Below are 14,917 nucleotides of genomic sequence, written 5' to 3'. Positions count from 1 at the left end.
TTTGGTGAACTGTAAGTCATTTTAATTGCATGAACCATCATTGCATTCTAAGAGTACATCTGTCTCTACAGCATATATAACATATTTTGTTTCTTGGTGTTTTACCAGCTGTTGAGAAAATTAAGAATTTTTGAAAAGCTATAAACAAAACAAAAAACAAGCACAGAACAAATCAAACATTCAACCTTCAATTGCAAATGTAAAAACTCAGTTCATTAGAAATAATTCCTCTAAGATCCTAATCTGTTCATATTTTAAATATTTTAAAAGCTGATATAATTGAATTATCCAAACATGCTGCTTCCGAATATTGGAGAAACAGTTAAAATACTTATGACCTCAGATTATAATAGTATATATACTATATCACTATGTGCTCAATTGCTTAGTCGTGTCCAACTCTTTTGCAATCCCATGGACTGTAGCTCCTATGTCCATGGGATTATCAAAGCAAGAATACTGGAGTGGGTTGCCACTTCCTCATCCAGGGATCGAGCCCACATTTCCTGTGGCTCCTGCAATAGCTCTGTGGATTCTTTACCACTGAGCCACCTGAGAAGCCTATTATATCACTATATGGAGTATATATTTAACTTGAGAAGTTGATTTTATTGCAAACTTATCCTACTATATTTTCTTTAACTTCATCCTAAAATCCCTATGTATTTCTATTGGATATAATTTAAACCTCAAGACACAATAAACTATATGCTCTTGAGGAAATTTACGTTTTTTTTTCTTTTAAGATTGTTGATAATACCTACAATTAGTCACAGGTAGTGACACTAACAGTTTGAAATGTTAGGTTTAAGAATATATAACAGAACAAAATACATGAAATCAAAAACATCACCTATCACTTCATTTCTCCACATAAGCATTATGTGTAATTCTTGTCATCCAAATCCTGTTTTCAAGCTCATGTGGAGGTTGTTAGCTTTTAAACAGAAAGAGTTTGACTTGGACCAAACTAGGGAAAAGAATAAAATAATATATAACATTTTGAAATGGCAATTTTTCGTCTATAGGAGTACGTTGAACTACGGAGCACCAACAAATGATATATCACCAACTTGTAAACAGAATAAGGAAGCTTTCTGTTATAAGGCAGAAATATCTGAAGATTACACTATTTCATGAAAACAAAAAGATGTAGAAGGGTGTGAATAGTATGCTATCATTCTGCGTAATCAAGGGAATAAAATTATATATTCATATTTTCTTGTATTTACATAAAGAAACCCTGAAAAGTAGTAAGAAACTAGTTAAATGACTACCTACAAGGAGAAAGATAGGGACCTTTTTTAATGTTGTTTTGCTACTAGAACCAGGTGCAGAATGAATTATCTTTGGTAAAAACTCCTTCTAAGTAAATTAAAATTTAAAGTTAAAAATAATCACTCATTACAAAAATAAACAAAATGCCTCAAATGAGATATAAATGGGAGGAATCTTTCTTGGAACTCCATTGTAAATTAAATAGGCTGTGCGTCTATTGAAACAAACAAATGGCCAGATTTGTTGAGCTAAAAAGCAAAATTGTAATGCCTCGTAAGTGCTCTAAGTTGCATATGGCAATACAATGCTTCCGATGGCTTAGCAGAAAGAGCACTGCACTAAGAATAAGGAGAGAGGGTTCTAGTTCCAGCTGCATTAACTAGCTGCGTGATGTTACACAGTCACTTCTAGAGCTTCCGTATCCTTATCTGTTAAATAAGGGCATGCAGAAATTACATTGAGGTCCCTTACTGTGTTCTATTACTCTTAAGTTACCTGCTTGTGTAGATGATATTCCAATCCAGATTGTTATCACCATAGATATTCCACTTCTTTGTCTCCTGGCCTTAGTATAAGCTTCGTAACACTCAGTGTTAAGGGAAAGGAGTTTTTTAATGTATGACTTTGGTAATAATCAATAAATAGCAGTGAGAAGCACAGAGGCTATAAAAAGCAATCAGCGTGGAAGACTGATCATACTTTTCTCTCTATTTTTGTATATGTCTGAAATTTTCCTTAACAAAAGGCTAAATAAAGAAAAACCCCAAAATGCTCAAAAGTCACAGGAAAAATACAGTTAGGCCTATATTTTCACAACAAAGATCTTAAGTGAGATATTAGATTTTTAAGCTAAGTATCTTAGTCTTTGTAAAATTTAAAATCATGAGCAATATTTGTTATGAGTAGACACTGAGCTAGTAATAATATATGGTTTTGTCAATTTCTTGGTTTTTAACTGAAGGCTGAATTTCTAAACCTCTATAGGGAGAAGCCTTTTGTGTATGGAAAGATCCAAGTGCCCCCTTTTGTAGGTTAAAAGGCAAATTTTCCTATCTTATGCAAATAGAAACTAATCTAATAGTTTACATTATAGATTTTACTGAAATTATTTTTAAATTAATTTTTAAATACTACCTTTGACTTTTTGTATTCAGGTTGCATATAATGTTTTTTTCAGGTTGCATATAATTTTTAAGACTTAAAATAAGTTTTAAAAAACTAGGATAAAGTTTTCCTGAAGCATATCTAGAAAATTTTTTGGACAGATATGTGTGAAATTATGAAATCAATACGATAATAGTCAGTGTTGCAAAGTTATGGATGTCACTGACCAAAGAGACTTTGACAGCTGCATTTAAGATATTATGCTTCTCTCAGCATAAAAATCACGACATTTTCACTGGCTTTCTCTGGAGCTTCCTATTACTAGAGGATTAAATTATTAATACTATTCTTCTCTCAGGGATAAAGTAAGAACCAGGACCCTGGCTTCCTTGCCTAGTGGTCTGGCATCAGGAAATGTTGCCCTACCTGTTCCAAGGAGCTAGCTGGATTCAGCCATGGGGTGGACTTTCCGATGTTGGATGAGGTTGCAGTGGTAGATGAAGTTCTTGCCACATTCGTCACATTTATAAGGTCTTTCTCCAGTGTGAATTCTCTGATGCTTAATGAGGACAGAACGTCGACTAAAGCTCTTACTGCACTGATTGCACTGGTAAGGCTTTTCCCCTGTGTGGATCCTGAGATGATGAAAAAGCCCAGCATTCTGGCTAAAGGCTTTGCCACAAACGCTGCACTGGTAGCGCTTCTCCCCAGTGTGGAGTCTCTGGTGCTGGAACAGGCCTGATCGCTGGCTGAAGGCCCGCCCACACTCATCACACTCATAGGGCTTCTCGCCCGTGTGCGTTCTCTGGTGCTCGATAAGGATGGAATTCTGGGTGAAGCTTTTCCCACATTCACTACAGATATAGGGTCTTTCCCCTGAAGAGCTTCCCCGTTGCCTCTCAAATCTCCCTTCATGGTCACAGGTCTCTCCATATTCAGGCCCTGGAACAGTATCACCATTCAGTTTGTCAGGTGCCTCCACAAGAGACTTTTCTTCTTTAGACAGCTCCCTCTTTGGGGCTAACTCCACATTCCAAGTTCCAGTCTCATTGTCTGAAATAATACATGGATTACATGAATGTTGTGTTCCCAAAGAAAGAAAAATACTGGTCAGGAGAGTGGGTGGAAGGGGACAAGCAACCATGTTTTCTATTTACTTCCCCACTCTTAACAATTATACCTGGGCTTCAGTGAAAAGTGCCCTGTATCACAACTGCCTGTTTATTGTCTACCTCTCCCCAGAATGTAAACTCCCTAAGGGCAAGGACCATGTCTGCCTTGCTCATCACTATTTTCTCCAGTACCCAGCACAGTGCCTGGCCCACAGTAGACACCAAGTAAATGCGCTGAGTTGATGACCTTTCGGGGAATGACTTAGGCTTCCTAAGCAAATTCTAATCCTCACCAATCTCCTGAATCGGACACACCCCTCGCAAGTTCCACTGAGGCCGCTCTTCCAAGGTTTGGAGCTGGCTGCCTGATGACTCCTGGGCTGTTCCTAGAGCTGCTTTCTCCTTCATAAGCTCCTTTTGTTCATGATCACAGGCTGGGACCTGGCAAAAATTAAGGACAATTGGGAACCAAATATCAGAGAAGACACTGCAAGGCCTTCTCAGGATCAATGGATAGGAAAAGATGGATCAAGAAACTGGCAAAGAGAAAAGGTAGAGAGATTAGAGTCTAGTATACCTGATCAAGTCAGGTATAAAGAAATCCATCTTTTCCTCCTCTTTCTCTCACTGCACTGAAACCCCATGCTTCACCATGCAAGCACAAATCCTTGTTCTCCCTTCTTCCCACCTGCTCTCTTGGTTCATCCAGCTCTCTCTCCAAATCCTCCAGCACAATTACCGCCTCTTCTCCACTCACTGGGCGGTGCTCTCTCACCCAGGCCTGGAGCTCCTCGGGCAGGATGGTTAGGAACTGCTCCAGCACCAGCAGCTCCAGGATCTGCTCTTTAGTGTGCATCTCCGGTCTCAGCCACTGATGGCAGAGCTCCTGGAGTCTTTGAAGAGCCTCTCGGGGCCCCGGTGTCTCCTGGTAGCAGAACTGTCTGAAGCGTCTACGAAAGATCTCTCTGGTATGAGGGTTATCTCTTGACAGGCCAGATTCTTGGACCATTCTTGTGTGGTCCCCTTTTTCCTCTTTTACTTTCACTGCTAGAAGTCCCTTGTGCATCTCTGGAGTCTGAAGGGCCAAGGCTGTGGCTATTCAGAAAAAGAATCTAATCTTGATAATTCCCTCTTGCACTTTTCTTCTGGAAATCCCAAAATCTAAAAAATAATTTGCAGGGAAAAAAATGAAGAAAATCCTTTTTGCTGGTAGGCACTGGAAGTATTTATACCCAAATCAGTAACTCTAATGAAGAACATGAATGCATGACTAATAATAACAATGATTATGCAAATACTGGTGAAAATAAGATAGGAAGGGAAACAAAAACAAAACAATGCCCCCTCCCTGAATTTTACTGAAGGAACTGTTTGATCATCCTGAATAAATAAATCATTTGAATATACTGGGTTTCCACTTGAATGGCAAGATACTAGACTCAGGCAGTTTTTAGTTGAATAGAGGTATACAAACACTTTAGTTCGAAGATGTCACAGAAGACACTAAGAATCAAGGAGAAAAAGGAAAGAAAAAGGAGGAGGGAGGGAAAGTAAAGAAGATAAATAAATAGAATGAGCAACAAAAAAAATTTGCCTGGGGAAAAGAAGCTGAATCCCTTGAAGCAGGTTAGTTGTGGAGGAAAGAGATGTCTGCTTGGAGCGGGAAACCTGGAACTGAGACTGATCCCCAGGTACCCCTCCACAGTCTTGGGCTTCACCTTTTGTGCTTTAGTCTACTTAATCAGTAACATAGGAATCCTAAAGCCAACCTTGTCTACTTTTCTAGGTTGATATAGAAATTAAATAAGAGCACAGATAAAGAACACAAAGAGGCAGGCAGTTTGGTAAACTCCGTCTATGGGGTCGCACAGAGTCGGACAGGACTGAAGCGACTTAGCAGCAGCAGCAAAGTATTATAAATTACCATGACTGTGGGGCTTCTCTGGTGGTTCAGTGGCAAAGAATTTGCCTGCCAGTGCAGGGGACATAGTTTCAATCCCAGGTCCAGAAAGATCCCACATTCTGTGGAACAACTAAGCCCATGGGCCACAACTACTGAGCCTGTGATCTACAGCCCACGAGCAACAACTATGGAGCCCAAGCGCCACAAATACTGAAGCCCATTTCTCTGCAAAAAAGAGAAACTATAGAACTGAGAAGCTTGAGCACCACAGCTACGGACCAGCCCCCTCACTCACTGTTAGAGAAAGCTTGCATGCAGCAGTGAAGACCAGAGCAGCCATAAATAAATAATCTTTTTAAAAAAATTACCACTATTACTATTTTTCTTATAAAATTTTCAAATATTTTTTCTTATAAATTTTATTGAAAGATTAAATGAATATCCTAGTGATCTAAACACAATGGCAAAGGAATCAAAAGGTAGTCAACTGGAGTGGTCTTAGATAGTAAAATGAAGAAAATATTAGTTTTAATATTTTTAAAATACAGAATTTTAGCTCTTTTTTGCCTTTTAATTTCTTGGAAACTGTTTCTCTTTGAAGCTCCTCAAGGATGGAGAGTGGGCACCTGTATGTAAAATAAGTGCTAATAAAGAGACAAATGTCAGAATTTCCAGTGGCGGAATTTCCAGTGGTGCTCCAGTGACTAAGACTCCACTCTCCCAATGCACAGGGCCTGGGTTTGATTCCTGGTTGGAAAACTAGATTCCACATGACACATCTAAAGATCCTGCATGCTGAAACAAAGGTCAAAGATCATGTGTGCTGAAACTAAGACCTGGAACAGGGAAGTAAATGTAAATATTTTTTTACAAAAGAGACAAATGTCCATGACCACTTATGAACAATCTTAATCAGGACAGTAATTAAGGCAATTTTCTGAAAGAAAACTAATTATGTGACCTAGTGATTTCCAAGCACCTTTTTTGGGCATAGGCTTTCAAACTTTTTTGACCAGGGCCTTTAGTAAGAAATATTGTATATGGTGACCCAGAACACACATACATGTACATACGAGTATATGCTTGTGCATGTGTGATATACACAACACAAAAATGGAAATAATTGTTTCCTTTTACAAAATACCATGTATACTTACCTTATGTGATATATACTCTTATTTTCAAAAACCTATTTTGTAAAATGAAAAAACAAAAAACCCTGGTCATAACCCACTATATAGATTACATGACCCACATATGGATTATACCTATAGTGTTTTAAACATTTCTGTTCTAATTTTAAGTAAAATTACTGTAATTCACTGTAGAAATAACCCTACATCATTCATAAGTATTGGCAGGCATCACAAAATTTAAAAAACTAAGGATAGATTATTTAAGTTGTTAGTAAACATTGATCATACTACAACTAAAAGAAAAAGTTAAATTCATATTGCCATTACTGGTTATAGTCATCAAAAGGGAAAAAAAAAAAGCACTTTGGTATGAGACAGCAGCCTTCTGGGTAACCTGTGAACATTATCCCTTCACAAATTTCTAACACCTTTGGCTTGCTTGACTTCTATAGACCACCTCAGGAAGAGTGGAGACAATTTCTACTCAAAAGATAAGGTCCCTGAGTTCATGTTTCCCCAACTCACCACCACTCTGACTACCACATTATCTTTTTCTGTTGAACTTTTCATACACCAATTCACTCATTTAGCAAATATTTACTCAGAGCCTACCATATTCCAGGTACTCTTCTGGGCTACAAACAAAAATAGTTTTCACTTCAAGGAATTTACAGTCTTATAACATAATAATAATTGATATTTATAGTGCTTTTAATGTACCAGGCACCATTTTAGATGCTTTACATAAATTAACTCAATTAATCCACAAAGCAACCATGAGTTGAGGTACTATTATTAACCCCATATTGCAGATAAGAAAACTGAGGCATAAAGAGTCTATGTCATTCACCCAAAGCGTCACAGGTAGTTAGTGGTGAGGCTGCAATTCAAACCCAGAAAACCTTTAGAATTCATATTCTCAATCACTATACCACTATCTCTTCTCTATGTAGGGGGAAGAAGGGGACAGGAGGACAAAAGGGGGTCAGAGGAGCCAGATGATAATTAAATGTATGTTAAGTAGTGATAAATCCTATGCAGAACAATAAATGTAAAGGATATAGTAAGAGGGAAGAAAGGTTTCTATTTTATGTGGGTTAGTCAAGGAAGGCCTTGTTGATAAAACTATTATTTGAGCAAAGACCTGAAGGAAGTGAGGAGCGAATCATGGAACTATCTGGAAAAGGACTGTTGCATGCATGGGAACACTGAGTTCTTGGAGGCAGGAGCATGTATGCATTTTTCAAGGAACAGTGAGTTAACCAATGTGGCTAGCAGAGAGAAGGCAAACAAGACAGGAACAGGAGATGAAGTCAGGCTACCAACAGATCATGAAAAGCCATTATAAGGGTTCTGCCTGGTACTCTAAGAGACAAGTAAAGCTACTGGAAGTTTCAAGCAAGAGGGGTGATAAAATTTTACTCAGTTTTAATATTAAAACATAACTGGCTGCTGCTACAAGAGACTTAGGGGAAAAGCAGAAGCAGGAAGAGAAGCTAAAGTAATAATCCAGGGGCAAGATGATGGTAGCCTGAACCAGGTCTGCTGAGCTTGTTCTAGGGTGAGAAAGTTTTAGGGTACAAATTACTCAATTAACCAAGATTGGGTTCAAAGGAATAAACAACCACTTGTTTAGTCAACTTTTCAGGCCCCTGAAAAATATATTTTCCCTATTTGCTACCTACTCATCTTGGTTTCAAGTCAAAGTTTTTCTGTTCAATGCAACTGAAGCTTTGAGCTCTGCCAATAGAAAACCATTTCTGATATGCGCGGATGCTAACTTCAGTGTGTCTCTTTGCGACCCTATGGATTGCAGCCTGCCAGGTTCCTTGTCCATGGGGTTCTCCAGGAAAGACTGCTGGAGTGGGTTGCCACGCCCTCCCCAGGTCATCTTTTCAACCCAAGGATCCAACCCACGTCTCTAATGTCTCCTGCATTGGCAGGCAGGGTCTTTACCACTAGCGCCACCTGGTGCTATTCTGGTATATGGTGTTTCAAATCTTGACTCAGTTTCACTAAGATCAATTTCCTTCTTCTCTGTCATCTTTTCTACTGATCAAAGCGCAACACCAGCGAGTGGGTGGGAAAACAGGTGTACACACACAAATGAAATGGCTGTTTCATCAGGTTTGCAGACGGCACACGTCCTCAAATATATTCCTCTCTCTAAACTTAAATCCTAACTAGAAGTTCAGGATTACTAAAGTGTAAAAGCGGTAGGACCATATTCAAATAAGGGAACTCACTTCCCTTACAATAAAGCTAATACAGAAAAAAAGAGCTGAGTCAGCACGGCAAAGGGTTTAAGAAAATGGACTCTGAAGTCAGACTCCCTGGATCTGAATCGTGACTACATCCCATTACCAGCTGTGGAACCCGGGGCAAGTTACTCAACTTCATTTTCTTCCTGGACCTTAAAAAAAAAGGGGGGGGGGGAGGGGAAGTAACATACTACTAGTGTCTACCTCATAAAGTTATTAGAAGTAACTAACTTAATATTGGGAAAGTGCTTTGAACAGTGCTGGCGGACACGTAAGTGCTATTTAAATATTCGTGTTTTGTTTTTTAAAAATCAACAGTTGGCAAAAGCCTATACATTCTTGAGTGAATCAGACTAAAAGAGGCTGTGGCAATGTTATAAAACCATCGTGCTCATTGTTTAAAATAAGCCCCCAGTAGAGAATGGCAGCTGTGGGAAAATACAAACCATTCTGGCTATCGGAACCTAATCTTATCCTAGGATGCGGGGAAAGAGAGTTCCGAAGGACACTGGTGCTAGGACCGACTGTTTGAAGGGCTCAGGAACAGACGAAGGGGATGGGGGTGGAGGCACGGACGCTGACTTTCAACTAACAAGGCCCTTCCAGGTTCCGGGGCAACCTCCTCTGCCCTCATCTTTCCAGCCAAGCCCTGGCGAAGAAGACCCGCTGCCTCCTCCCCACACCCAGTCCAGAGTCACAGCGCACAGTCCGGACTTTTCAAAGGCCCTGCGGTAGCCCGACTCCGAAGCTCACCGGGCAGCCGTGGCACCACCTCTGAATCCTTGACAACCGCAGCCTGGATAACGATAAACTACAAAGGCCGGAAGTGCGTCACACCGCGGCTCTCAGGGGTGTTCCTTCTAGTAAGCCCGGAGGTTTTCACACCTCGGTGGTCGCTGCTCTGAATCCCCCGCTAGGCGTAGGGAGGCGCTGGCTTTCCTAGTCTCTTTCAAGGGGCTGGGCGTGGGGTATACAATAACTGTCCAACACAGTGTTATCTGTACACTATTTCATTTACACATACTAACTCACTTATTCTACACAACAGTCCTTTGGGTTCCGTATAATTATATCCCTTTCAGTTCAGTTCAGTTCAGTCGCTCAGTCGTGTCCGACTCTTTGCGACCCCATGAATCGCAGCACGCCAGGCCTCCCTGTGCATCGCCAACTCCCGGAGTTCACTCAAACTCACGTCCACCGAGTCGGTGATGCCATCCAGCCATCTCATCCTCTGTCGTTCCCTTTTCCTCCTGCCCTCAAATCCCGGCACATTCTATCTACATTATCAATTACTATTTCCTGCAAAGAAAACTTTGTGTGCACCTTATTTTCTAGCACAAGATATTCCAGGCTCATTTTATACTTTTCCTGCCTTAGACCTGGAATCCGCCATTGCTCCATGAAGCTGTGGTTCCTTTTAATGTAGAATGATATACAGAAACTAAGATCTGAATTCTGAATAATAAACTCATTGCTACTGGGATAGATCATTGTTTTTAGGCCCTATCAGTAGACCCTCTTTTTTTTTTTTTTTTTTTTTTGAGTAACACATGCGTGCGTGCTAAGTCGCGTCACTACCGTCCAACTCATTTGCGACCCTATGGACTATAGCCCGCCAGGCTCCTCTGTCCATGGGGATTCTCCAGGCAAAAATACTGGAGTGGGTTGCCCGGCCCTCCTCCAGGGGATCTTCCTGTCCTTGGGATCTAGCCCACATCACTTACATCTCCTGCATTGGCGGGTGGATTCTTTACCACTATGGCCGCCTGGAAAGTCATCATTAGACCTTAAGGCTGGAAAAAAATACACATAGGATAAGCATTTTATAAAATATTTCCAATTTAAATACAACTTCACAGATTTCTTCTTCATTTTCACCATTGCACATATGATCTTCCCTTCTTCCACAGGAAAAAAACCCTGTTCCGAACAACATCCATATAGTCACTCAATTTACTCTTACAATATATATTTTTTTTAATTTTTAAAATATCAACATCATTAGCAATAACACATCTACTATGTACAGTTCTCAATTTCTTTGCTTGCTTTATTTGTTCTTGAATTGTATCCCATTAAGGGAGATAGAGTACATATACATAACTTATTTGAATTCTTTTCTCTGTGTAGCTATATTATAAACTTGGTATACAGTTAGTCATTTGTTTTATTCAGTTTCAAGATTTGCTTTCCTTTCTTCCTTCTCCTTTCTGAATATGCAAAACAGTTCAAAATTAAAATTACATAAAAATATATATTCAGAGTTTTGTGTCCATCCCTAACTCCTTTATCTCATATATACTCTTGCCCCATTTTTATTAGTTTTATCCTTTCCTTCTTCCTACTTCGTCCTCTCATCCCTTCCTCTTCCTTTCTGGTACAAAAACAAACTTTTACCCCTTTATATCTATGCTGCTGTTGCTGCTAAGTCACTTCAGTCATGTCCGACTCTGTGTGACCCCAGATATGGCAGCCCACCAGGCTCCCCCATTCCTGGGATTCTCCAGGCAAGAACACTGGAGTGGGTTGCCATTTCCTTCTCCAATGCAGGAAAGTGAAAAGTGAAAGTGAAATCGCTCAGTCATGTCTGACTCCTAGCGACACCATGGACTGGAGCCTACCAGGCTCCTCTGTCCATGGAATTTTCCAGGCAAGAGTACTGGAGTGGGTTGCCATTGCCTTCTCACTTTATATCTATAAATAATGTTATATGTACTCTTTTGCATCTTACTTTAATAAAATAAGCTGGTGCATGTGCATGCTCAGTTGCTTCAGTCGTGTCCAACTCTTTGCGACCCCATTGTAGGCTGCCAGGCTCTTCTGCCCATGGGATTTTCCCAGCAAGAATACTGGAATGGATTGCCATTTCCTTCTCCAAGAATAAGCTGGAAATCATCCTAAATCTGTTGATGGAAATAGTCTTTTTCTGTTACCGTGACATGGTACTTCATTGCATTGGAAAAGGAAATGGCAACCCACTCCAGTATTCTTGACTGGGGAAATCTCATGGACAGAGGAACCTGGTGGGCTACAGTCTGTAGGGTCCCAAGGAGTCAGATACGACTGAGCAACTAAGTGCACACACTATTGGTTTTTTAACCAATCTTTTAGGGATGGGTATTTGGATTCTTTCCAGTATTTTGCTTTAACAAATAATGCTGCAATGAACAATGAAGAGAGAAGGACGGTGTCTTTGTAAGCATTGTATCATTTTGCACTTTCAACAACAATGTGAGATAGAGCCTGCTTTCACACAACCTCCCTAATTGTATGTTTTCAGGCTTTTGAATACTGCTGACCTGATAGGTCATTAGGTACTGTATGCAGGTCAGGAAGCAACAGTTAGAACTGCACATGGAAGAACAGACTGGTTCCAAATAGGAAGAGGAGTACGTCAAGGCTGTATATTGTCACCCTGCTTATTTAACCTCTATGCAGAGTACATCATGAAAAATGCTGGGCTGGAGGAAGCACAAGCTGGAATCAAGATTGCCGGGAGAAATATCAATCACCTCAGATATGCAGATGACACCACCCTTATGGCAGAAAGTGAAGAAGAACTAAAAAGCCTCTTGATGAAAGTCAAAGAGGAGAGTGAAAAAGTTGGCTTAAAGCTCAACATTCGGAAAACTAAGATTATGGCATCTGGTCCCATCACTTCATGGGAGATAGATGGGGAAACAGTGGAAACAGTGGCTGACTTTATTTGGGGGGGCTCTACAGTGGAAGCAGTGGCTGTCTTTATTTTGGGAGGCTCTAAAATCACTGCAGATGGTGACTGCAGCCATGAAATTAAAAGATGCTTAGTCCTTGGAAGGAAAGTTATGACCAACCTAGATAGCATATTCAAAAGCAGAGACATTACTTTGTCCACAAAGGTTTATCTAGCCAAGGCTATGGTTTTTCCAGTGGTCATGTATGGATGTGAGAGTCGGACTATAAAGAAAGCTGAGCGCTGAAGAATGGATGCTTTTGAACTGTGGTGTTGGAGAAGACTCTTGAGAGTCCCTTGGACTGCAAGGAGATCCAACCAGTCTATCCTAAAGGAGATCAGTCCTGGTGTTCATTGGAAGGACTGATGTTGAAGCTGAAACTCCAATACTTTGGCCACCTGATACAAAAAGCTGATTCATTTGAAAAGACACTGATGCTGACGAAGATTGAGGGCAGGAGGAGAAGGGGACGACAGAGGATGAGATGGTTGGATGGCATCACTGACTCAATGGACATGGGTTTGGGTAGACTCTGGCAGTTGGTGATGGACAGGGAGGCCTGGCATGCTGTGGTTCATGGGGTCACAAAGAGTCGGATACAACTGAGCAACTGAACTGACCTGAAAGAACTACAAACTAAATGCTAAAATCTCTGTTAAAAATGAACTCACAGTGCCAAATGTTGCCGAAGATTATAGAGCAATGGAAATTTGCATACACTGTTGATAAGAGTGTAAAATTGGCAACACCATTGTTGGGAAATTCTTTGCTATATCTACTGAAGTTGAACGTGTGCATATTCTACGACACAGGCGTTTCACTTTTAGTTATATTGCTGCCAGCAGTGTATATATATTTACATATGAAGACACACTTTAGCTGCATTTTTTATAGTTCTAAACCAGAAGTGAAGTCGCTCAGTCGTGTCCGACTCTTTGCGACCCCATAGACTGTAGCCCGCCAGGCTTCTCTGTCCATGGAATTCTCCAGGCAAGAATACTGGAGTGGGTTGCCATTTCCTTCTCCAGGGGATCTTCCCGACCCAGGGATCGGACCCAGGGATCAAACCCCAGTCTCCCGCATTGCGGGCAGACGCTTTAACCTCTGAGCCATCAGGGAAGCCCTTACAGCAATCCAAAAGTCCATTAACAGCAAGATGAATACAAAAATGGAAGTTTATTCATAAAATGGTATGAATGACGAAAGTGAATGAACTACAGCTACAAGCCACAGTGATAACTTTCACAAACGTAATGATGAATGAAAGAAACCAGACACAAAAGATGCGTATTTCATGATTCCATTTATATCAAGTTTAAAACAGGGAAAATGAATCTCTGTGTTAGAAGCCACAACAGGGAGAGAGAAAGGAATAGTTAGGGAGGGAGCACAACTGGCGTCTTCTGGGGAACTGGTAATGTTCTATTTTTCGATGCTGGTGGTAGTTGTGTGGGTGATTTCACTTCAGGAATTTCATTTAGCTGTATACCTAAGATTTGTGTACTTTAAAAATAGATATACCAAATTTCAATAGTTTGTATTTTTTAAAATCAAACCATTTCTACAGATGAAGAAACTGAGAAATGGATTTAAGTTATTTTTCCTCAAGGTTTTTAAATATTATTATTATTACTGAAAAATATTGTCATTACTGAAGTTTAGTGAGTTTAAGGACACTCCAACTCAGGAGTTTCATCAGTTCTCATTCTCCAGTTTCCTCTTTTCCTTCTCCTTATTCTATTCCTCCCCTCTTAATTACCACTAGACCACTGTATCTCCAGGTTCTCATTTTGTTCCTTGCACCTGTTATCATTCAGTCATCCATCGATTCACTGATCTTTTAGCAAACATTCATTAAGAGTAGGTACATGCACTTTAGGACTCAAAATGCCATGACTTTATTTAGGACTGAGGCAGGCTGTTGATTGCCCACTAAGTAAGTAGCTCCTTTTTATTAGATATCAGAACTCGAATTTTTTATCTGTGTCCATTGGCACCTGGAATAAAAAATTAACTGAGCAATGAAGTTTGGAGAGCTTCCTAACTGGTGACCGCACTGAGATGCAGGAAAGGCATGCCCTGAAAGTGAATGGATGCTCTGCCCACTGCTCCTCCCTGTCATATCTTGCCCTATGCATATCTTGAATTTGGCTATCCCTGAGTTATATTTTTTTATAATAAATTGGTACGTGTGTGCTAAGTCATGTCTGACTCTGAGATCTATGGACCATAGCCCTCCAGGCTCCTCTGTCCATGGGATTCTCCAAGCAAGAATATGTTGGTTGGGTTGTTGGAGTGGGTTGCTGTGCCCTCCTCCAAGGGATCAAACCGATGTCTCTTAGGTCTCCTGCATTGGTAGGCAGGTTCTTTATCACTAGCGGCCTGGGAAACCCCAAAAAAAGTGCTTTTC

General features: G+C 40.4%; 1 protein-coding gene across 1 annotated transcript; it reads right to left on the bottom strand.

Moving 5' to 3' along the window:
- ZSCAN23 (zinc finger and SCAN domain containing 23) lies at nt 1-9,598 on the bottom strand. The gene is made up of 4 exons (XM_027959057.3): nt 9,548-9,598; nt 4,183-4,655; nt 3,788-3,935; nt 1-3,435 (listed from the first exon to the last, which is right to left on the bottom strand). Exons 2-4 carry the CDS (start codon nt 4,558-4,560, stop codon nt 2,822-2,824), a joined length of 1,140 nt encoding a protein of 379 aa, XP_027814858.2. The 5' UTR covers nt 4,561-4,655; nt 9,548-9,598; the 3' UTR covers nt 1-2,821.
- Between the last annotated feature and the right edge of the window lie 5,319 nt (nt 9,599-14,917).

The sequence above is a fragment of the Ovis aries genome, chromosome 20 (genome assembly GCF_016772045.2).
Source record: "Ovis aries strain OAR_USU_Benz2616 breed Rambouillet chromosome 20, ARS-UI_Ramb_v3.0, whole genome shotgun sequence".
Classification (NCBI taxonomy): Eukaryota; Metazoa; Chordata; class Mammalia; order Artiodactyla; family Bovidae; genus Ovis; species Ovis aries.
The sequence above is the reverse complement of the archived record's forward strand: the minus strand, read 5'-3'. Positions and strand labels throughout refer to the sequence as shown.

What these genes read in the sequence shown, in the direction of transcription:
- ZSCAN23 (XM_027959057.3), bottom strand. Translation starts at nt 4,560, where the DNA reads ATGCACAAGGGACTTCTAGCAGTGAAAGTAAAAGAGGAAAAAGGGGAC. An exon ending in TGGATGAACCAAGAGAGCAG is followed by an intron (nt 3,936 to 4,182) that starts GTGGGAAGAAGG and finishes AATTTTTGCCAG; the next exon opens with GTCCCAGCCTGTGATCATGA. An exon ending in GTGTCCGATTCAGGAGATTG is followed by an intron (nt 3,436 to 3,787) that starts GTGAGGATTAGA and finishes GTATTATTTCAG; the next exon opens with ACAATGAGACTGGAACTTGG.